We start from the raw sequence: 24581 nt of genomic DNA, 5'->3' as shown, positions 1-24581 counted from the left end.
CAAAAATCAGGGTCAGTGAAAAATAAACAAATAAAATTAATAAATAAAGCTAATAAAGAAAATAAAGCCCTTTGTAAATTTCACTTTTTAATCGGGAAAGTTTCCCTGTAGAACTCAGACCCTGTCCCCTAAACTTAGCATCTTCTCTGTTTACAGCGCAGGGTATCTGCTCTTCAGCTACTTTGCATCCCCAAAGATGAGGAGGAGACCCAGCACCAAGGCTTTAGGTCAACATCAAGGTATAAGCGTGGTGAGAGTGAGCTCTTGCATCTGTTGTCTCCTTCTTTATTTTTTATTCGGATGCTTAGAATGCAGTAGATGTTCAATAAATATTGAATGTAGGTTCAAGGGTGGGAAGTTGATCAGTCCATGTTCCCATGACCTCCATGCCTGATCTTGGGGAGCCCCAAACTGTGGGGTCTTCTTATGTCAGGGCTTCTATGGGTCATTTCATCTCTCTTCTGCTTTCTTTTGTTATTAAACTCTTGCAGTGCAGCATTCTGGAGCAGGTGCGTTCTGGGAGCAGGTGCTATTCCTGCTGTACAGGAGACTGGAAATACTTAGGTTTGCATCGTTCCAAAGTCATTTCTTAATTAGGAAAATATTTTCTGAGTGCTTTCTCAGTTCTTGGTATTGTGCTGGATGTGGTATGGGAAGAGGTCACACAAGGGAATGTTAATCAAGGTGCAAACAGATTAGTCGGGGAGAGGACACCCCACACAAAAAGAAACAAAACCAATATAAGCACCCCATAAGAACAAGAATCCCATATGGTCTGTCCACATGGAAAACAAACCAGATGAGGGCTGGAGATGCCTCTCACCACGGCTTCTGCCGACAGCTAGATTTAGGGGGCCACTTGACCTACAGAATCTTACAGGCTTACAGAGATTATAAGCCTGGAGGGATGTCAGACTTGTGGTGGTGGTGGTGGTGGTGGTGGTTTGGTGCTAGGGATTGAACCCAGGGGTCCTCTACCACTGAGCCACATCCCAAGCCCTTTTTATTTTTTATTCTGAGACAGGGTCTTGCTAAGTTGCTGAGGGTTTTGTTAAAGTGCTGAGGCTGGCCTCAACTTTGTAATCCTCCTGCCTCTGCCTCTGAGTAGCGGGAATTGCTGGAAAATTCTACCACATTCCACCGCAACTAGCTGGAATGTCAGTTTTTTTGAGGGCATCTCTCTTCTGTGGCCTTCACCATCAAGGACTTTGGAATTAGGTCAATGATTGTGGGCTGTCCTCATCTGCTGCTTCCTGCATCTCCTCAACCTCTTTCCCCCAAAAGAACTGAGGGAACCCATCAGTACCAAGGCAGCATAAGCCACCATCCTCATCACAACTCAGGGGACAAATCTGTGTCTGGAGGGAGCTCTCAGGACGTCTGGAGTTGATTAGCTGGGAACCTGCTTCCCAAGTTCTTAGAGACCCAAGCTTAAATCCATAAACCCTTCCATGAGTAATTTCTCCCTGAACAATGGGCTCATTTTTGTTCCTGAAGGTCTGCCGCCTCCTTAATCCCAAATTGGCCTTCTCAAAGCAGCCAAGGGCTTCCATTTGGGGATTTAAATGCAGTCATATGAGCAGGTTTCCTGTGCACGGTACCCCTTGCCGTGGTGTGTCCCTCAGGGCGTCTGGCATTCTTGGCTGGCTCTTGGGACGCCTCTCATGATTAAACTCAAGCCCTGGGCTCTCAGCTCTTCAGTGTTCAATGCTCCAGGAGCCACCCCCGTCTTTCTCCTTTGCTTCTTTTTGGGGCATCCACGGACTCAGTGCCAGGACCCCCTGCTAAGCCTCCCCACAGGTCCGAGGTGGCCTGCCTTGTTGGGGGCCTTCACTCTGAGCTGTTCCTTGCATTTGGGTCCCGGAGCCCCTGTCTGTGTGCCGCTGTCCCCAATCAGTTATTTGCTAACATCTAAGTGACCCTAACTAAGGGGAAGAGCAAGGCGGTTTCAGCTCTGGAATTTTGTACTGGAGAATGCAGACCGGCCATATCAAGTGTCTTGGTGGTGTTTCAGCAAACCCCACAGTGTGTGGAGACAGGCAAGGTGGGGGCAACTCACCTCTGTGCAGTTTCCCACATGGACTTGGTCCTGGGAGATGGAGCGCTAGTGGTCACGCTCTGCATACCTGAGACTCCAGGGCCAGGTCTCATGGCCCTGGAAGTTTGTGTGTGGAATGGAAATGAGATTTTAGCACATTTCAAAAACTATAAATCGCACATGTGTTTCCATGACCCTGCATGTAGGGAGAACTTTGGATAAAGGTATAGACTAGAGGACGGAGGGGTTGGCATCTCCATTGGTCCCTTCTGCCTGGTGCATGGGAGATTCACAGGGGCTGGAGGAGACAGGCCTGGGACGGTTGGTGGGCAGTGATGGAGGAAGCCAGAGCCATCACCTGAGAGGTTTGAACTTCCTTCCTTCCTCTAAGAGTCCAGCTCCTTGGAGGTCTTGAGCAGGGGCAGCATGGTCAGTATGGCCCCGAGGAAACTGAGGCTGGTTGGAGGAGAGATTGCTTTATTTGGGAGGGAGGCAGGGAGGCTGAAGGGGGAGGATGCGCATTTGAAGGGGGCTGAAGGAGGCTCTGGAGGGTCTGGGAGACAGTAGATGCAAAAGACAGATGAGTTTCCCAGGAGGACTGAGGGAATGGAGAGAGAGCACACAGAAGGAGCTGGAGAAGAGGAGAACCAAGGCCAGGTGGCTTGTAGGATGGCCCAAAATGAACTGAGCACATCTGAGTCCACCAGTCTCTCCTGCTGTCGTCACTGCTATGCCGGAGTGTGCCGGGTAGAAAAGCCAGGTTTTTCTACAGGGAGTGAGGGCAAATCCTATAAGCAACATATTTCTTTCCTTTTGTAAAAAAGGAAACAGGTCCAGAGAGGTGAATTAACTGGCCAAGATCAGACAACGAGTAACTGGTAGAGCTGGGATTTGAACTCATATCTTTTTGACTCCAGGATTTACATCCTTAACCACTCTACTGGTGTGATGCTGTCTCCACTAAATGTGAAAGGGGGGGGGGTAGGGGAGAGGGAAGTAGAGAGGAAGAGAAAGAAAGAGAAAGAATCCAGATGAGCTCCTAGGAGACCTCTAGCCAAGGTGCTCTGCTACGAGAACTGCTGACACTTTTGACTCAGCAGAGAGCTAATTGGGAGCCCTGAAATTCCAGGGAACATGCTCAGACCAACCCAGTGACTGTGTCCAGAGAAAAGGGATGAACCGATGGGAGCCCAGCCCTAGGGAGCCCAGCCCTAGGGGCGAGGGTAGGCTTATCTTTCCCTAATTAGTCCAGGGCACCTGGAGGAGAGTTGGCTAGAGATGGAATGGGGTTGGGAGGTGAGCACCTGTTTGTTGAGGTTGTTTTTCTTTCTTTCTTTCTTTCTTTCTTTCTTTCTTTCTTTCTTTCTTTCTTTCTTTCTTTCTTCCTTCCTTCCTTCCTTTCTTTCTTTCTTTCTTTCTTTCTTTCTTTCTTTCTTTCTTTCTTTCTAATTTGTTCTAAATAGTTATACACGGCAGTGGAATGCATTTTGATACATCATACATAAATGGAGTATAACTGCTCATTCTTCTGATGATACACAATGGAGAATTATACTGATCGTGTAGTCATAATGTCCAATTTATTCTACTCTCCTTCCTACGAAGAGCAGGTCCACCTACGTCAGGAGGATAAAGAATCTGGAACTCCAGCAGATGGGGGGACCAGTGGTTCTCTCCCTGTTCCATTCAGACTGAAGCCCTCACCACCATGTTGACGCAGGGCTCCAGGCCTTCTGTGGAAGCCTGGGATGCTCCTTGATGGCCTGACCACATCCCCATCTTAGGATGGGGGAGGGCAGCTTCGTGCTGTGTTTCTGATTGAGTGGAGATTCATTCAGGACTTTGCTGATAGTGTATGGGGACAGTACATGGGGGGTGGTGGTGGGGACATTGGTTCTGTGAATCTCCGAGCTGATGGGACATGTGTGTTGGTTGCGTGATGAACTAGGTGAGGAAGTCTTACCCCCAATGTGGTCTGATGGTTTTTTAAGTTTTCTTCCTTGTTCCATTAAATGATGAGCCAGAATGATGAGTATGGCTTCTTCCTGTCACCTGAAGGCTTTGGGCAACATAGATGTGTTTTTAACTGTGACATTTGTCCTAGAAATGTTTGTGACTACTGACATGGCCACAACATTTAGCTATCATCCTTGAATTTGCAGAAAAGCCAGCAAAGAAGTAGAGTGGCCTCTCTATTCCTTTGTTCGTCACATTTTTGTTAAACATTTTCTTTGGGGGTGAAATAAACTATGGTTAGCAAGCTTCCAAGCTCAGGATTCAGAATTGCTGTGTGTCAAAACTCCAGCTCTGCTGCCTCTCGCTGTGTGACCTTAGGCAAGTTCCTTAACCTTTCTGTACCTCAGTTTCATCATCTATAAAACTAGAACAATGACCTCTCTTTCTGGGATCCTTATGAGATGGAGACATTTCATGGAAACTTCCGTGCATTTTACTGTGGTTAGTAAAACTATGTTCTACAACTATGTTCTACGCTCCAGACCTTACTGTGAACCCTGCCCTCAGGGAGCTTAATCTGCTGATAATTCAACAGTCATACAAACCTAAGACTACCTCTGCAGGGACCTGACAAGGGAACCCTGAGGAAGTGTGACCTGAGCTCAGATCTGAAAGATATCCTCATTTATTGGAGGAACCAGGAAGTCATTCCAGTCCAGGAAGAGGCTCTGGTACAAAGTCCCTGTGGTCCTCAGGTACAAGGAGGCTTTGGATGATTGAAAGACCGGAAAGGAGGCTGGCGTAGCAGGGTCCCAAGGAGCAAGCAGATGACGAGGGGCAGGCCAGCAGACAGAGCCCCTGGGCAGAACTTTGTGGATTAGGATTTGTAGTTAGGATTTTTATCCCTAATTTAAAAGCAAAGGCCAGTCCCTGCGGGTGTTGGGCAAGGGAGGGACATGGTCCAACCACGTTTCCCAGAGACCACTGACTGCAGAGCCATAGGGACGCTGTTAGGAGGCCTGAGCAAGACTCTTTCTGAGGCCGCATCTCGCACACCCCTGTGATGTGTGATAAGGATGTCCTGCCTGTGCAAATACAGGGACTCCTGACACCCCACCTGCACCATGATGGCGGTAGAGGTACTGCTGGTGACCTCTGTCACCAGGCCAGGTTGGGAAACTGCTGCTATGGGACCTGTAAGAAGGAAGACATCCCAGAGCCACTTTAAAAACAGTTAAAAAAAAAAAAAATAAAGTTCCTGAAGAGCTATGGCTGTGACTTGGTTTGATTCTGAATTTTGTATTTTGTCCTTGACTTAATTTTGTTTCGTTTTTGGTACTGAGGATTGAACCCAGGGGTGCTCTACCACTGAGCTTGAGATGGGATCTCATTGAGTTGCTGAGGCTGGCCTCGAACTTGCCATCCTCCCGCCTTGGCTCCCCAGGTCGCTGGGATGACAGGGCTGCGCCACTGCGCCCAGAGAGGACCTTGTGTTTTGTTGAGAATGGTAAAACCAGAACCAGAGCCAGGACATAGGTCAACTCAAACCTGCTTAGTGGCGATTCAGTGATTTACTTCCCACCTTCTGTGGCTCAGAAAAGGCACCAGCACCACCCCCCCAGAGCAGCCTCCTCCCAAATCTTGGGATTCATTGTTATTGGCCCCGGGTCTCTGACTTCAACCCCCGAGGTGTCTCATCAAACACGTGATAGACCAGGTGCATGAGTGTATTGTCTTCTAGTGGGAACAGCGAGGTAAGCCCAGGTCCCTGGGTGAGATGGAACTGGTTTGGGATCCCAGCTGTCCTGCTAGCTCCCTGTGTGACTTTGGGCAGGGTACTGAGCATCCACTTTTCTCATTTTTTTCTTTTTTTTTTTTTATGAAGTTATTAGGGTTAAAATAAAAGATAAAATATGATACCTGGTACCTACTAGGTGCTTGATAGTTGGCAGGACTTACTTCTTCCATACATGCCTGTCCCTCCCTTACCACTGTAGGTTCAAGGTGGTTTGTAGGGAGATCCTGGGTCCTAAAGGGCAGAGGTGTATGAACTTCCAAACTATAGCATCATATCATTCCCAGCTTTATGTAGACAAGATTTTCCACGAATTTCATCTGTCCATCCACTCATTAGCCCAAACATCCGTCCTTGCATCTAGCATGGCTAACTACTTTCCGTGGACAGGTCTAGGAACTAGAAACTGCAAACAGAGCCATGGGCTCTCCCTGAATACTGATCTAAAGAAGCAGGAAAAAAACGTCTTTGAAAACAAAAGAGGCAGCAGCACCGACACCCTGGTCATTGAAGGATCTCCAAAGCCAGGTTCCTCCTTTAGAAAGGCTAGCCTGAAACAGTGCTGTCACCAGCAACAGTTGCTGAGGTCCCCAAGCCTTCTGCTCCATCCACGCCGGGCGGAGCAGCACTTGCTCAGTCCTGCGGTGCAGATGGAGTGAACGGAGTCCAGCCCTGAGGTGTCAGGCGTGATGTGTTTGTTCTTGATCCTGAGGCAGCAGGAAGGGTTTATTTATCAGGGCAGAAGATTCCTGGGGATTAGGTCCGCTATCAAGGTCTCTGAGCTTTTATCCTCCTTTTGGAAAGGAAGGAGCCCAAGTGCCTTGGATGCTGTCGGTACCTCCCCTCATTCTTGCCAGTGGGACCCTCCAAGATGCTCCTTAACTTTCAGGTCTCCCATCCAAAATGCTTGGGAGGCCAGAGAGTGGGCAGGGAAGCCATGGAGGAGGCTGTCCTTGCCCCTCTGTCTCAGGCTGGTCTTCCCAGCGTTAGCGACAAGCAGTTAAGAAGCCTGACTCTGCTCATTGAGTAACTGAGGACGAGAGGAAGGTCCAGGGACACAGACCCTGCACACCTGGGCCTTTCTCAAGGCCTAGTGCCAGGCCTCGTGGCGGGGTGTCGCGGAGCAGCCAGGGGAGCTGTTTCTTTACCTCAATGCTGGGCAGCCCTGAGCTCCTGGACCTCTGGAGCTTAACCTCACAAAGCTTCTGTTTGTTCCTTTAATAACTCACAGGTTGGAATGGAGGATTACAAGAGAACTTCCAAACAATAGCATCGTATCATTTCAAATCACAAATGTGGCTGGTTGCGTTGTTTTTGTGTCTTACTTTTTTTTTTTTTTTTTTTTGGAGGGGGAGGGTACCAGGGATTGAACTCAGGGGCACTCAACCACTGAGACATCCCCAGCCTTTTTTCTGTATTTTATTTGGGAACAGGGTCTCACTGAGTTGCTGAGTACCTTGCTTTTGCTGAGACTGGCTTTGAGCTTGTGATCCTCCTCCTCAGTCTCCGAAGCCACTGGGTTATAGACGTGAACCACCACGCCTGTGTTTTACTTTTTCTAAATTTATTTTTTCTAGTTCTCATCAGTTGCACATGACAGTAGAAAACTTTTTGATTCGTTGTATACAAATGGAGCACAATTTTCATTTCTCTGGTCATACACAATGTAGAGTTGCACATGTGCAGTCATACATGTACCTAGGGTAATGGCGTTAGTCTCATTCCACCATCTTTCCTACTCCCATGCCCACTCCACTTCCCTCCCTCCCCTTATCCCAATCAAAATTCCTCCATCTCCCCAACCCCCCCACCATCCCTGTGTTTTACTTTTAAAATGCTGTCTTCCACTAGATTATAGAATGCCTTGAAAGGAACCTGCCTTATGTAAGACACCTCCCTTCTATATCTTGGTACCTCCTAAAATATCTAGGAGAGTACTTCTCACACAGTAGTGATTTTAAAGATGTGCTTGATTTATTCACTATATCCTGCATAAGGAGCCCTACATTCACCTATGGTGACTTCTGGAGATAAGATCCCAGTGTAACCATCAGGAGTGGCAGTGATTGACAGATGGGGAAAACAGTCAAGAGGCTCACATGTGGTGTGACAGAAAGTAAATTTCTTTTCTATCTGCAGTTCCTTTCCAATACAATGGCTAAGTGGGATATTAAGACAAAAAAATGGATCATCTTCCTGCCCTCTTGGAGTCTGAAACCTGTCTCAGTTTGCAAGCTGTTTTTCCATTGCTTCTGGTGGCAGAAGGACTTTGGGGTGTTATATCCTAGTCAGTCACTTCTGACCTCAGAAACACCCGGGTCATGTTATCTACCAGGTCACTGGAGTTTGGACTCCAACTCTGATAGGACGTTTGCGTTTGTTGGTATGAATAGTATGTATGTGTTTGTGTGCCCACTGAGCCCGCCATTTTGCAGTTGTGTGTGACTTTGAACTTATTCACACAAGAACTGAAGTGTTTGTGAAAGTGGCAATAGCTTTATCTTTCCAACTCTTGCTAAATGCCACAGTTCCTGTGGTGGTAGGGTGTAGAACTTTTCCCATCCGGTCTCTCAGCTCCAGGTTAACAGATTTAATGAACTAAAAACTTTAGTGCCTAAGAGGAAAAATATCATCATTATTTTACTTTCTATCCCAGAAATGGGAATATGGAAAACATTAGTCATTAGTTTGCATACAGAGAAGTGCCAGGCTGCAGAGATCCTCAATTCTAACATTTTCCCCATAGGAATTGATAGTGAGGGTCAGAGGTATGCATGAGTTGAGAGACTTCTCTGTCATCTTGAGGTGGGGAAATAATCCCTATTTGGGCTTTAGAAAGGACTGGAAGTTGGGAAGTATGCTTCTTATTAGAAGTCTCTTTAAATATGCACTGTCACCTCTTGGCCATTGGTAACTGATTGATTGTGTCTGTCTTCATTAGCTTGGAATTGCGATTGGGTTCTTGGTCCCTCCTATTTTGGTACCCAACATCAAAGACCGGGACCAGCTTGCCTACCACATCAGCATCATGTTCTACATCATAGGAGGCGTGGCCACCCTCCTTTTCATCCTTGTCATCATCGGTAAGGTCACTAGTGGACTCATGGTGGGGGAGGACAGGGAGGTTCTGTCAACCTTGATGGGACACTTGTGAGCATGACCCTAACAACCAGGGACATCCACAGAAACTAGAGCCCAGGCTTCTTGTGGTTTTCAAAGGTTTTAGCCTGACCAGTGGTCCCCGATACAGTGCTAGCTGGTCTTGTGCACTTTATTAAAGGCGCAATGAAAGTTCAATTGTAACTGGCCCATCATACTTCAGCAGAAGAATGGGGTAGATTGCGGTCCCCAGTGAAACCCAAGCGAGGACCCCCAGGGTCACAGGCTCTGGGCTAAGAATTAGCCTGATCTCATTGAGCCGTCAGCAACCCCGGGAATGAGGTATTATTTTCAGTCCCATTTAACCAAGAAGAAAGTGAGACTTGAGAGAGGTTAGATAAATTATTCAAGATGAAATAGCAACTAAGTGGCAAAGATCAGAGTCAAATCTAAGCTTGTCTGAATTTACTCTAAATTTATGAAAGATAAAAAGGAAAGCAGAAATCAATCCACAAACACAAATCATCTCAGAGATCAACCTGAGATGACTTGGGAACCACATGTCTTTAATGCTTTTTAAAAATTATAAGAGTAGGGGCTGGGGTGTGGCTCAGTGGTAAAGTGCTTGCCTCGAACACAAGAGACAGTGGGTTTGATCCTCAGCACCACATAAGAAATAAATAAACAAAAAAGATATTATGCCCATGTATAACTAAAATATTTTTTAAATTATAAGAATTATATATGCTTATTATTGCAAAATCTGAAAAATACAAGGAAGCATTAAGTAAGAAATGATCATTAATTGGGCTGGAGGTGTGGCTCAGTGGTAGAACACTTGCCTCGCTTGCATGAGGCACTGGGTTCAATCTTTAGCACCACATAAAAATAAATAAATACAATAAAGTTATTAAAAAATAAATGACCATTAATTTTCCCTGATATGAGTTAATCCCAACCACCAACCTCTGAGAACTACTAGGAACGTTTTATATGCATGTGCATTTAATCATTGTGATATTTGACCAATAGAATTTTGTGACTTCTGCTTTCTTCTGAGTGGTGTTACTTGGGCTGCGATAATTTCAGAAACAACAAAATAGAAGTTTGCAATTCCAGTTAGTCACCTTTCTAAAGGTTAATCAGTTCCCTTCCTGATGCCCACAAGTTCCATCTCATACAGTAAAGGTTTCATTCCTCCTGCTAGCCTCCCCTCCACAGTCAGACATTTGTATAATTGTGCACCTCATTTAACTATTCTCTGAATCCGGAATGAGAACAGGCTGCCCAGTGACTTTTATTTTTTATTTTTATTTATTTTTTTTTTAAAGAGAGAGTGAGGGGTGGGGGGGAGAGAGAGAGAGAGAGAGAGAGAGAGAGAGAGAGAATTTTAATATTTATTTTTTAGTTATTGGCGGACACAACATCTTTGTTTTGTATGTGGTGCTGAGGATCGAACCCGGGCCGCACGCATGCCACGCGAGCACACTACCGCTTGAGCCACATTCCCAGCCCCTTCCCAGTGACTTTTAAAAGTTGGTAGAGCCAGGTTGGTTGGCACATGCCTATAATCCCAGTGGCTCAAGAAGCTGAGGCAGGAGGATTGCAAATTCGAGGCCAGCCTCAGCAACATAGTGAGGCCCTAAGCAACTTAGCCAGACCCTGTCTCAAAATAAAAAAATAAGAAGGACCAGGGATGTGGCTCACTCAGTGTTTAAGCGCCCCTGGGTTCAATCCCCAGCACTCAAAAAACAAACGAACAAATAAACAAAAAAAAAGCCAATGTAGACCTTGTTGTTTCTGGGAAGGTAAGAAGAAGAGGAGCTTTGGATGAGATCAAGGAGGAATGATAGAGCCTGGGCCACTCCCTCAGCTAGACTTTGAGTTTTAAACTGTTAATGTACTCAGGTCCGAATTCTTGTGTTTGTCGCCCATGAAGGTCTGGTTTGCAGTGATTGAAAACCTGGGGAGTAGGGCGTTTCTGCTTTGGTGTTTTATTACCAAACACAGATAGTAGCTAATTAAGTAGAGAATGGAAAAAAATCTTATCTGAGTTCCAGTGTTTACCTGCCAGATCCTTGAGATGACACCTGCTGATGCGGAGTCTAGCAGCCTTGAGCTTTCTTCCCAATGGAAGGGGAGGTGAGCAGGGAGACAATGGATGAAGGGCTCCCAGAGGGTGGAAGTTTTCTGGGACTAATTCCAGAGGAGGAAGTAGAGCTCTGAGGTCAGGGCTGGAGTGTTTTCCGGATGGGGGCTCCTTTGATCTGCCAAGAGAGTGAACCTCATTTTCAGAGCTTCCTCTAACAGGGGAGTCTACAGATCTTTCAGGGGAGTGCCCAGGGGTGTGAATGGGGCTGGGGCCATGTGTGGGTTTGCTTAGACTCAGCCTGGGAACCAGTTTAGCCAAGCAACTAGTCAAACTGACCCCCACCTCACAAGGACTGAATGGCACCCAGGGTGGTCACACCCATTTTCCCACAGTCCCTCTCTAACCCTTTTTTATCCAAGTTCTTATCCTGGAAGAAGAAGCGTCTTCTTGTCTCCTACATGAGATATCTGATTCAGAGTTGGCAAAACTGGGAAGGGACTCTAGGTTTTTCCTTTGGAAGAAGACCCCTTTTGCTTATGAGGGGAATATTCCGTGGTGACCACTGGCCAGGCTCTGCGACTGGGCAGCACTGTCCCATCTCCCTTGGGAGGAGCTCTGGAGCTAAGCCATTATCTGGGCTCACTGATCCCAAAGCTTCAGTTTCTGCTTCTTTTCCATCCGTGTGATGCTGTTGTACTTTTTTGGTGTTCTGTACTATGCTCTTTGCTGGTTGTTAGGGGATTTCTTGATCTTTGGATACTGCCTGGGGTTGCAGAGGTCATTAGGATGAAGTAATCGAAGGACTATGTGCTAAGCCTCAGACAAGGAAAAACAGCTGTCAAAATTAGCCGGAGAATTAAAATTTCTTTGGTTCTCTTGGCTACTTCTCCGATGATGAATGTGAGCCATCTCTGCTGGGTTGGGAGCCCAGGAACTTTCATTCATCTCTGTTCTTTTCCTTTCAGTGTTCAAAGAGAAGCCTAAACATCCCCCCAGCAGGGCCCAGTCCCTGAGCTATGCTTTAGCGTCCTCTGATGCTTCGTACTTCAGTTCCATTGTCCGGCTCTTCAAAAACCTCAACTTTGTGCTGCTCGTCATCACCTATGGTAAGGTGCATGTGGGTCCCGGAGAATGGGAGAGGGAGGCCTGACGAGCCTTCGTGCCTTACTCTTTCCAAATCTCAAATGGGCATGTGACATTGGTCAAGGTTGACCAGAGGAGCCAGCCATGCCTGGGGGCCTTTGCACATGCTGCATGGTCCACTCTGGAGAACCATTCCTTGCCATGTCAGGCGATTTGGCAAATGCCTGTTGTTCCTCCAGGTCTCATCTCAGCATCACCTCTGTAAAGCAGTAATAGCTGACCTTTCCTTTCTTTTCATGCTATTACTTGTATATCCTTTTTTTTTTTGTGGGGGTGGGTACTGGGGATTGAACTCAGGGGCACTCAACCACCGAGCTACATCCCAAGCTCAATTTTTTGTATTTTATTTAGAGACAGGGTCTTACCAAGTTGCTTAGCATCTTGCTTTTGCTGAGGCTGGCTTTGAACTTGTGATCCTCCTGCCTCAGCCTCCTCAGCTGCTGGGATTACAGGTGTATACCACTGTCCCTGGCTGGAACTTTTATATCTTAATACTTGTCATTTCTTTTAAAAAAAAATTCTAAGTCTATTGCCTCAATAGACTGAACTCTGTGAATGGGGATTTGTGTCTTTTCATTTTATAGTTCCTTTTCATTTTATATTCCAGAAGCCGTGAATGAATGAATGAATAAGTGCATGCATCATACATCTTCATAGGAACTGCTCCTCACCCAGCCTTCCCTCATCTTGTAACATTGATGCCCTTTTTTCCCTGAATGCAAGACATCATCCCTCTTTCAATCCATTTTCGTGGTCTTTGGCAAGATCAATTTGAATCTTTGCTGGCACATTGGCTTGCCTTGTCAGTGTGGTGGTTTCTGTATCTTCTTTCCAACCTTTAATGAGACTATTGAACTGAGAATGGCAAGGACAGAGCCCCACACATCCAACTAAAGAATGTCTGTCTTCAGATGAGCGCTAGTCTATTAATCAATACTCTTAGTTCAAGAAGTTAGAGACCAGATGGGTTTGGTGGTACACATCTGTAGTCCCAGCTACTAGGGAGGCTGAGGCAGGAGGATAACAAGTTCAAGGCCAGTCTGGACAATTTAGCAAAACCCTGTCTCACACAAATAAACAACAACAACAACAACAACAACAAATTAAGAAGAAAAAGAAAAAGAATCAAAAAGCCCGGGGATAAAGTAGAAAATTATAGATCTACCCAATTGTATTGATATCCGACCTTCAATTATTTTTGTTTTTGTTTTTTTTGTTTTGTTTTGTTTTGTACTGGGGATTGAACCCAGGGGCACCAAGCTACAGCCCAGCCTATTTTATTTTTTATTTTGAGACAAGTTCTCATTAAATTGTTTAAAGTCTCACCAAGTTGCTGAGGTTGGCCTCAAACATGAGATCAGCTTCAGCCTCCTGAGTCGCTGAGATTATAGGCGTGTGCCATCACGCCCAGCTCCAACCTGCATTTGACCACCTACTTTACTGGTTAAACTTAAAATTAAGTAGTCAAAAATTAAGTTGTCATAAGCTTGTCAGTGGCAGAGCCAGAATTCATATTGAGGTTTACATAACTCTGAAACCTGCATTCTTCATATCTAGTTCATAATTGCCTAGGTAGTTCTTCCTAGAGCTGTGCCCAAGTTTCATTTTAGGCTTATTTTTTTAAAAAAATATTTATTTATTTATTTTTAGTTGTAGTTGAACACAATATCTCCATTTCACTTGTTCATTTTTATGTGGTGCTGAGGGCTGAACCCAGGGCCTCATGCGTGCTAGGCTAGCGCTCTACCGCTGAGCCCCAGCCCCAGCCCCATCACTTTAGGCTTATTGATTCTCTTTATCTCAAAGTATTCATCTGCTGAGACACTGGATGAGAGTATTGTCATCCCAGCAGAGAAGCACTCCTAAAATTTTCAGGCATACACAAAAGTTATGTGACTTCTCATTTACAATAGCTCTAGATGACCAGATTAGTCTTAAAAGTCTCAATTCTCCATTTCTCATATCCTCAAATTTCTCAGTTCTAAGTATGTCTCTGCATTCATCCATAAGATAAAGACAAAATTTCCAGCCCTCAGAGATGTCCAACTCAGGAAGGTATGTCTTGCCCATCACTGGGAATTATTCAGGCATAGAGGGACCAACCACTCGGTATGGGGATGCGTGGTGGGAATTGCAAGCTGTCATTGGATACTGAAAGCAAATGGCCTTTGGGGTCCCTTCCAGACAGGATTTCATGGCTCCAAGAACTTTCTTCTTCTTTTTTTTTAAGAGTTAAATATCTGGAGTCTATTGACCTTTGACCACCATAAACCTTATTGAATCTGACAACAGGATATTGGAGGCCTACCTTAGGATTCCAGGGTAGATAAATGCTTAATAAATGTTTTCTGTGGCTGAAGATTATGATAATGATGCCAGGTGGGCAGTGCTCCCATTTCAGAGGTCTTTAATGCTGGAGGCTGTGGATGGCAGAGCCAGGTCACTGACCCATGAAAGCAAGAAACAAAAACAAAATGTCCCAGAAATAGTGTTGCTTCTGCTCATTGAGAGGCTCAACTCTGGGCCACACTGTGGGGAGCTAAGCAGCTCCTCCTGCTTCCCTCTCGCATGGCTGGCTGCTTGTGTGGTTTTCCTCGGGCAGAATAATTTTAATCCTGAACTTCTGGACACTCCTACTTATTGATTTGGTTAAATGATAACATAGGAAATAAACAGGGAAGCACTTCCTGAATGGTGGGGGTAAAGATCTTAGAAAATCTCCTCCTCCATAAAAGTATCAGGAACACTGGCAGAACCTGACAAAATCACTTTGTTTAGCACTCTGAACCAAAGGCTTCCAACAATGGGAGTGATGTTTATACAAGAAAAAGGGCTAGATATCAGCAAGAATATCAGTGAGCTTTGTGTCTTCCTGGGTCCTATTCCAATCCCTTTTCCAGGATCTGTGGTGCTTGTGAAAACCAGCAGCCTCCGGACTACATAGCTATGAAAACCTGCTGCCATGTAGTCACTAGCTGCCTTCTGGCCACTGGAGGGAGCAAAATAGGTGTGGAGGACTCTTGCAAGCCCCATCCCCAGGAATTACCAGTAGTTGACATATTTAACAGGTCCGTAGAAAAAGCCCCATTCACAGGACTTATCTTCTTTGATCTGACTTGGATCTTGTTGGTGGGAAAAGCCTTACTTCCAGGGTATTGAAAACAATCCATGGCACTTTTTAACAATGCAGCTGCCTGAGGTGATAATATGGGTGTTGGCCAACAAGAATAATATGGCCAAAAATCTTAAGAAAGAGATGTCTAAAGCATCTAAGAGATGCTTTGAAAAGCTTTGACTTGTTCTTAGGAATTTGGAAGTCCACATGCATTTGCTGAGCTCATGCATAGGAAAGACCTGATAAAACTCTAAACTTTTACCTCTGGCTGGCTTCAAGACTTTACAGAGGCAGGAATTAAAGGTTAAGGCAAAGTTGTCAATTGGTGCTCACTTCAGCAGCACATATACTAAAAAATGTTGTCAATTGTTTGCTGGAGAATTGAAGGTGAGCCCCACCCAATACATACACAAAGTTCCTTGGCAAAGGTGGGCAACCTATTGATTTGAAACATTTAAGTAGATCTCTGTCAAATCATTAGCTTATCATTAAGGTAACAACTGAAACTTCAGTGGCTGATGAGACAGAAAAGACTTACAATGTCCAATTTTCAACAAAGAATCATAAGACATTCAAAGAGACAGGAAAGTATGGCCTATACATAGGAAAAATAGAAAAGCAAAAACTATTAGGAAATCCAGACATTGGACATAGTAGTTAAATGTTGTAAATCAATTATTAAAGGTAAATTCAAAGAACTAAAGGAAATCATGCCAAAGAATTAGATAAAAGTATGAAAATGATTCCTCATTAAATAGAGAATATCAGTGAAGAGACTGAAATAAAAAAGAATCAAGTAGAAATTCTGGAGTTGAAAAATACAGTAACTAAAATAAAAAGTTCTCTAGCAGGCTCAAAAGTAGATTTGAACTGGAAAAAGGAAGAATCCACAAACTTGAAGATAAGTCAAATAAGATGTCAGGTCCAGGAACAGAAAGAAAAAGAATGAATAAAAATGTGCTAAGCACTGTGACATGTACCTGTAATTTCAGAAACTTAGTGAGACCCTGTGTTGGGAAAAAAAAAGCAGTCTGGGGAGCTCAGCTGTAGAATGCCCCTGAGTTCAATACACACCACACACACACACACACACACACACACACACACACACACACACGTAAAGAAAAATGAACTGTGAGACATCATTAAGAATACCAACATATGCAAAGTGGAAGCCTCAGAAGGAGAGGGAAAAAAGGAGTGAAAGTAAACTGAAGAAGTGGTGGTAAACTAGAAACGTGTTTTGCTGTGAGGCTGGAAGCATTCGACTCTGTTGTGCATAGATAGAATTTATCAGCAAATTTCTCAAAGGCCTGGGATTATTCCATTGAGAGCAAGTTAAACTAACTGGGATCTTTGTATGTATTTCATTATAGTCTTATTTCCACACTAGAGGATTGAACTAGGTGACAGAGAGTTCTTTGTCAACAAGGAAATGATTCTTTCGTTTAGTCAGAGATTTGAAAATATATTTTTATCAAGCCATGGTGTCAGGCATCATGGTCAGCACTTTGCACGCATTATCTTATTTAATCTTCAAAACAAACTTATGTCATATAGGCATTTTATTCCATTTTATCCATGAAGAAAAAGGACAGGCTGAGATGTTTAGTCCCTTGTCTGCCATAGGACAGCTAGCAAATTAATATAGATTAGGTTTAAACTTCTCTGTTTGAGGCAAACCATTGTACTATTTTGCCTCCCCATATAGAAAGGAATCTTTTAGGGGCAGAGCCAGGGGTAAGCTTTATCCCTGCTTGCCTCAGTTTTCCTGCAGGCTGATTACCTCTTGGAAGAAGGTCAGGAGTTCTAGGTTTCAAAAGCAGGAACAACCATATGTGTTTGGGATTTGGGGATGATGGAGTCTCAGTCTCAGTGGATCCAGGGTTTATAGGTCATATAAAGGCAGTGTTTGACAATTAATCAACTCAGAATTTTTGCTTTCTTCTTCCACTGTATTAGCTCCAAATTAAAACAAACATTACCAACAAGTCTTCCCTAAATTCAACCAAGATGCTTTGATATCTCCCACAACATAACTGCTCCAAACCTCCTACTGTGTTAGCTTTTCATCATTGTGATAAAATAACCTGAGGGAATACACTTAAAAGGAAGAAAGAGATGGGGGTATAGCTCTGTAGCAGAGTACTTGCCCTGCATGCATGAGACCTTGGGATTGATCTCCACTGCCATTAAAAAACAGGGGGCTGGGGGGGGGGCGGTGGCAGGTGAGAAAAAAAGAAAGATTTATTTTGTCTCACAAAAAAAGAAAGGGAGGAAGGTTTCACTCTGGGGGTGGGTGCTGCATTGCATTTGGACCTGAGACAAGGAAGAACATCATAGTGGGAAATCACATGATGGAGCAAAATTGCGTGCCTCATGACAGACGAGAAGAAGAAAGGGGAGGGGCTTCATTTCTAAAATCCCCTTCAAGGGTGTGCCCCCAATGACCTAACTTCCTTCCACTGGGCTCCATCTCCCCAAAGTCCCACCACCTCTCAATAGTCCCACAGATTGACACCAACCCTCAACACGTGACTTTTGAAGGACATTTAAGATCCAAACCATTATACTCCCTACAGTTTCAGATTAGTCTTTGAAGAACAAAATGGTTCGAAATGTATATAGTATTCACACTTTGCTCTCTTTTTTTATATACACTCTCTTTTTTAAAAAATAATTTGAGTTGTAGATGGACACTATGCCTTTATTTTGTTTATTTAGTTTTATGTGGCGCTAGGGATAGCACCTAGGGCCTCACACATGCCAGGCAAACTCTGCCACTGAGCTACAACCCCAGCCTGTGATTATACACTTTTAACAGCGTGTAGCTAGGAATCAAGCAAACTACAGCATTTTGTGAGTACTTTTGCTGGACAGAGGTGGACATGTCTTGAGATAAGAGCCTGAAGCCTCAACCCGTGAGTTCAGAGTTGGCTCATAAGACATGGGAGGTCTGAGTTTTGGTGTTATCTCTTCCAATTGCTGAGTGTACTACCTTCACCCATTCTATACCCATCCTTCATCTCTCTAACACTCCCTGCTCGCTCCAGAAAATAGCAATGAGATTTTTCTCCCATTGAAGTGTGTGGGTAAAGTGAACACTTTTAAAGCAATTAAGAATAAAGTCATGCACAGCATGCATCTGAGATCAGACAAGATGGGGCACATTCAGGGTGGTAAGGCCCTAGACCACAGCATGAATCTGATTGCTGGCTTCCAATATTCTTTCCTTGGTCTGAACTACATTTCACTGAGTGGGGGGCAACTCTCCTGCAGCTGCTGGTATGTCCAGTATGGCATTCGCAGTAGTTTTCCAAATGGTTCTCCAAGCTGGGAGTCAGCTGTTCAGAACTAGGGTGCAGCAACAGCAATCAAAGGCTTTGGAGGAACCCCAGAGTCCAGCATTTGGGCTTTGCCCTATACTTTTGACCACGACTTTTGATGAAGGGTAGAGGGGTAAAATAAAAGCCACCCAATTAAATTTGAATTTCAGATACATTACAAATAGTTTCTACTATAATATCCCCCATGCGATATTGGGGGTATACTTACACTAAAAGACCATTCATTTCTTTGAAGTCCAAATTCATCTAGGTGTACTGATTGTATGTTTTCTTCTTAAATCTGGCAAGGCAACTTAGAGGGGAAAAGCTACAGAGGCTGGGTTTGTGCTCAGTTGCTGAACCATCATGGTGATAAACTGCCACCTGCTCAGGTCAGCACCCTCCCTCCTCCCAGTTTGGCAATGCAGGAAGACCCAAGCTGTCACCAGAAATCCTACATGTTGACCAGCATCTGGGTTCAAGGCAGGGCTGTCTTGAGGGGTGAAGAGAATAACCTTTCTTGGGCTTCCTTCTCTTTGTATCTCTGGGTCTTGCATTCACAAGGCCTGCTTGGATGTCTCTTCATCAGTGGCTGGGCTCCAGTGCCAGGTGAACTGGCTCACCTTCTAGAGAATGTCCTCCAAGGGAGCATTTCCATGTCTTCTTGCCATCCCCACCTTACCTCCATAGTGTCTGGCATCTGATCTTGGAGATTCTCCTTGAGGTTCCCTTTCCCTTGGGGGCTCTCCAATATTTTCCTGTTGTCCCATCAACATGGGCCTAGGAAAGGACCTTTGTGTCCTCTCTAAGATCCTGCCTTAAGAATGGTGTAGCCGAGCAGGGTGGAGCCTGCCTTATACCAGATACTTGAGAGGCTGAGGCAGGAGGATTGTGAATTGGAGGCCAGCATGTTTCTGTTTCTCAAGAAACAAAAACAGCAAAGAAGCAGGTATAAAATCCTTGTTGAGATTCCCCGGAGCTTTGCTGAGGTTGAGGTGGCCTTTTTTAAAACTAGTGTTTACCACCGGTTGAGGAAGAACAAAAAGGAAACACAGAACTCAGAGGATCTGGGATTAATGTTTCCCGAGTGCTGTAGTTTGGATCTGGAGGTCCACCAGAGGTCCACGTGTTGAAGGCTTGATTGCCAGCCTGTAGCTCCACAGGGAGGTGCTGGAACCTTTAGTAGGTAGAGCCCAGTAAGAGGAAGTTAGGCCCTTGGGGGTATGCCCTTGATAGGGACCTTGGGGTCCTGGTTCCTTCCTATATGTCTTTCACTTCTTGGCTGCTGTGAAGTGAGCTGTTTTATATCACCGGCTGCTCCCAGCCATGATGTACTGTCTTACCACAGGCCCCCCCATCACAGGCCAATAGACCACAGGCTGAAACTTCTGAAACCATGAGCCCAAATTTTTTTCCTTCTTAAAAGGTGATGATCTCAGGTACTTTGTCACAGTGAAGCAAAGCTGTCTAATACATTGAGTTTCCCTGAGGATGGACTCCCCTGGGGTGTAGTACCCCCTTCTTTTCTTCTGGAAATTCAGATTCAAAGTGCAGTTGGGAGTCTGCTTTTTATAAGCATTCCAGGCAGGAAATGCTGTCTTGCAGTGGAGTGGGGAGCCCCTCAAGTAGCCGCTTGAGGCGAGGCTCATGGTCTTGAATCCCCTTCCCTCCCAGCTGCCTCCGTGTTAACCACCACCTGGGAGCCGGGCCTGGTCTTTGATCTTCCATATTGGTGAGGCCACTTATTCCCACACTCCAGGGACTTCAAGAAATACCTGTTTGGTTTTTTTTTCTTTCTTATTTTTTCCTCTCTTCCTTTTCTTTTTCTTTTTTTCTTTTGTTGTTGTTGACACGCAGAGTCCTAAACTCCATTCGAGGAGATTCTGATCCAGTAGGTTTAGAGTGGGGACCAAAATTCTGCATTTTTTTTTTTGAATTTTATTATTTATATTTTAGTTATCGGCGGACACAACATCCTTGTTTGTATGTGGTGCTGAGGATCGAACTCGTGCCGCACGCATGCCAGGCGAGTGCGCTACCGCTTGAGCCACATCCCCAGCCCCCAAATTCTGCATTTTTGAATTTCAAGGAATCTCAATTTCATCTCTGGAATAGTTAAAATAAAAATTAAAAAAAAATAAGAAGAAAGAGAAGAAAAACAAAAACCGGTCTTGACAAAGAGATGCAGGGTGACGACAGCCATTTTTGCCTCCTGGAAACCTTCTCCTCCACGCAGGCACTTGTAGTGGCTGACAGCAGAAGCGGCCAGGCCTGTCAGGGGAGATCACGCTTTCTCTGCCTGACCCAGCAGACTCACTTTGCCCTGCGTAGTCAGACCTGAATCTCAGGCACCTTCGTTCCTGTCCCTGTACTCCTGGAACAGGTGGCCTGCACGGCAGAGTGCGTGTGTCCTTCCTGTTCTTTCTGCTCTTCCTGGGGGCATGCCCAACCCCTTGGATGGGGCCGTGGAGTGGACTTCTGCTGTTTAACCACGTCTGGCAATCCTTGGCAACACGGGGAGGGACGTCTAGACTAAAGACTGAGTCGGAAAACGTACATGCACTTCTAACTCCTCTAGGGCGGGGCACAGAGACAACAGGAAAGATTGGCAGCTCTTCAGGGTGCTGATAGACCACAGGCCCCGCTTAGGGAACTATTTCACTAAACCTTGGAGCCTCAGTCAAACCGCTCAGCTTTCGTAGTGTTAGTCAGCGGGCTCAGGATTCTGTTCCCTCGCTCTTTTTCAAGGTCATGAAAATGCCGGTGTATTTGTTTGTTTGTTTGTTTCAGTTTTCCTGGATAACTTCCTTCCCTCAGCTTCCTGTGGATGCTGCCCTCCTTGTTGGTCCCAGCTGGGGTTTCAAGCCCAGAGCTCTTTTTTTTTTTTTTTTAAATTGAATTTTATTTATTTATTTTTTTAATATTTATTTTTTAGTTTTTGACGGACACAACATCTTTGTTTGTATGTGGTGCTGAGGATCGAACCCAGGCTGCATGCATGCCAGGCAAGCACGCTACCGCTTGAGCCACATCCCCAGCTCCAAGCCCAGAGCTCTTCACCTGAAACAGGCTCACTTGGAATATCCCTGGCAGGGTCAGGCAAGGACAAGCAGCTAAGGGAGGAGTAGGAAGGGCAAGAACAGGGCAGGAGACTGTTTTCCCCCTTCCCTTTCCCACATTCCAACCCACACCACTTTTGGGGAGTGTGTTTCCCCTTGGGCTCTCTTGACTCAGAGATGGAATTCTAAGTGGCTGGGTGTGTGATATGAAGGTTAGCTGGAGATGCAAGCTAGAGAGATGTTGCTGAGGCCGGGCGCGGTGCCGCATGCCTGTCATCCCAGCAACTCGGGAGGCGGAGGCAGGAAGGGTTGAGAGTTCAAAGCCCGCCTCAGCAAAAAGTGAGGCACTGAGCAACTCAGTGAGACTCTGTCTCTAAATAAAATACAGAATAGGGCTGAGGATGTGACTCAGTGGGTGGAGTGCTCCTGAGTTCAGTCCCTGGTACAAAAAAAAAAAAAAAAAAAAAAAAGAAAGAAAGAAAAGAAAGCAAGCAAGCTGTTGCTGAGAGCCTCACTTACCCTGACTGCCAACCAGCCTGACGGACACAGTGACATTGGATGACACCTCTGGGTTTGTTGGCCTACTGCAGCACTGTGTTGTTCAGGAGGCTGCATTGAGCCCAACCTTGTTGGATTGGTAGGTGACCTGCTGGGAGAGGCTGGGTCAGGAGGAAATTATTCAGTGACTGTCTTGGGGAAATATTTGTTTTGAAAATCAGTTTTGAGAGGATGTAGAATGATTAAGATCAAGGACTCTGGGGTCGGAGGGTGTGGGTTCATATCCATCCCCACCACATAATACCTGTGTAATTGTGGCAATGCGAAAGCAAATTTCTATACAATTTGCATGAAAATTTGACCTTCACTTAACTCTGTAACTGTTCCCCCGGGAACCTGATATAGAGAATATATCAGCTACATTTAGGCAACATTGCTTATGATAAAAACGATCTCTTGTGCATGTAGAGAACAAGGAACACTTTTTACACTGTTGGCGGGATTGTAAATTAGTACGACCACTATGGAAATCAGTGTGGAGGTTCCTCAAAAGACTCGGCCTGGAACCACCATATGACCCAGCTATCCCACTCCTCCGTATTTATCATGAAGAATTAAACTCTGCCTACTGCAGTGATACTATAAACATAGTTTGGCTATTGTGAATTGTGCTGCTGTTAACATGCATACTCATGTTTACAGCAGCACAATTCACAATAGCCAAACTATGGAACCAGCCTAGGTGTCCATCAACAGATGAATGGATAAAAAAAATAAATAAATAAATAAAACACAATGAAGTTTTATTCAGCCATAAAGGAAAATGAAATTATATCCTTTATAGAAAAACGGATGGAACTTGAGAACACCATGTTAAGCAAAAGAAGCCAAACTCACAAACTCAGAGGTCATATGTTTTCTCTTGTATGTGAAAGCTAAAGAGGAAAAAGGAAAAGAAAGCAGAAGCATCTCAGGAAAATCAAAGGGAGATAAGTAGTGTACAGGAGAGGGACCAGGAGGTAGGAGGAGAAGAGGCAGAGGGGAAGTCCTAGGGAGTGATTTGGCCAAATTATATTGTTATATTGTGTGCATGGACTAATATGTGACAACAAATCCCACCATTATGTATAACTAGTGAACCAATAAAAATGTGGGAAAATGATCTCTTGTGGTAACAGTGGACAGGGAGCCTTTGTCATATCTGGTAGGAGGCCATGTTTTAACAACTTGCCTGAGTACAGTGACTCTTTCCGCTGGCCTGTCCCTTAGGGGGACCCTGGACGTTATGCTTGTGGAGTTAAGCAACAGTGTCTCCTGTGTAAACTAGGTTGGCATACACACCTTTTCTTACACCTTAGCCAAGACCCGGAGGGCCAAAGAGAATAGCTTCTGGATGCCTGCGGGCACTGGGCTCTGTGGACTGGTTCTACCAAAGAGGAACTCCCGAGGCTGCCTTGCCTACAAGCTATGTGTCCTGTATTACACCCTTCTATGTGAATTGAATGTCAAGTGTGCTGACATTCAGTTGGTTGTCCTGTGAGCCTCAGTGTTTTGTTAAAGCTAAAAAGACCCTGGTGGCCATTATGGAGTGACTGGGTTTGTTTTTTTAACTCTGGGCATTTTCTTCATCTACAGAATGGGGGTGGTGATACTCCCCACTTTCTAGGGTAGTTGTAAGGATTGTGAGGTGCTCAGCGCAGGGTCTAGTATACAAGGAAGTGCTGCTGCCACCATCCATCCTTGTCACCACCACCATCACTGAAGGAAGGTTCCAGTCTCATGGTAGCTATGGCTCATTATGCGGCTTTGGTCAGATAACCTCATTCTCTGAGAATATAGGTTCTTACAGTAGATGACATGTATTCTATTTATTTATGGAACAAATTGATAAAGTAGGATGACAACTCAGTGCTCTGTAGGGTGTCCTCTGGTTTCACATAGTAGACTTTGTTTTTTTGTTTGTTTGTTTGGTACTGGGGATTTAACCCAGAGGCACTCAACCACTGAGCCACTTTCCCAGCCCTTTTTATATTTTATTTAGAGACAGGGTCTCGCTAAGTTGTTTAGAGCCTTGCCAAGTTGCTGAGGCTGGCTTTGAACTCATGATCTTCCTGCCTCAAAATCCCCAGCTGCTGGGATTACAGGTGTGCACTCCTGTACCTGGCCACATAGTAGATCTTGTGTAACATTGAATCAGAGAAGAAATTGGAGAAGGAATAGAGAAAGAGGAGAGAAGCCACCTGCAGAGGAGGTTTCAGGAGGGCGCGGTCTGGGGCGATGCGGAGAGGAGAAAGAGTCACTGGGAGGAGGTAGAAGGGGGATCCACTAGTCCTGCTGACTGCACAGGGCTGGCCAAAGCTTAAGAGAGGAATACACGGGAGTCATTCTGTACAAAGCCTGTGCTTTTGGGTCAGTCAAAGGGGGAGAAGGAAAAGGCATGTGGCCGAGGGAAGTTTGCAG

At 45.1% G+C, this 24581-nt stretch overlaps 1 protein-coding gene across 1 annotated transcript in view; it reads left to right on the top strand.

Annotated features, from left to right (window-relative positions):
• Positions 1–24581, top strand: part of Flvcr2 (FLVCR choline and putative heme transporter 2) — a 59261-nt gene that overhangs the window by 22625 nt on the left and 12055 nt on the right. The window contains exons 2-3 of the mRNA XM_076848079.2: positions 8731–8872; positions 11946–12086. Of these exons, the coding sequence (XP_076704194.2) occupies positions 8731–8872; positions 11946–12086 (283 nt within the window). The remainder of the gene's footprint in view (positions 1–8730; positions 8873–11945; positions 12087–24581) is intronic.

The sequence above is a fragment of the Callospermophilus lateralis genome, chromosome 3 (genome assembly GCF_048772815.1).
Source record: "Callospermophilus lateralis isolate mCalLat2 chromosome 3, mCalLat2.hap1, whole genome shotgun sequence".
Taxonomy (NCBI): domain Eukaryota; kingdom Metazoa; phylum Chordata; class Mammalia; order Rodentia; family Sciuridae; genus Callospermophilus; species Callospermophilus lateralis.
The sequence above is the reverse complement of the archived record's forward strand: the minus strand, read 5'-3'. Positions and strand labels throughout refer to the sequence as shown.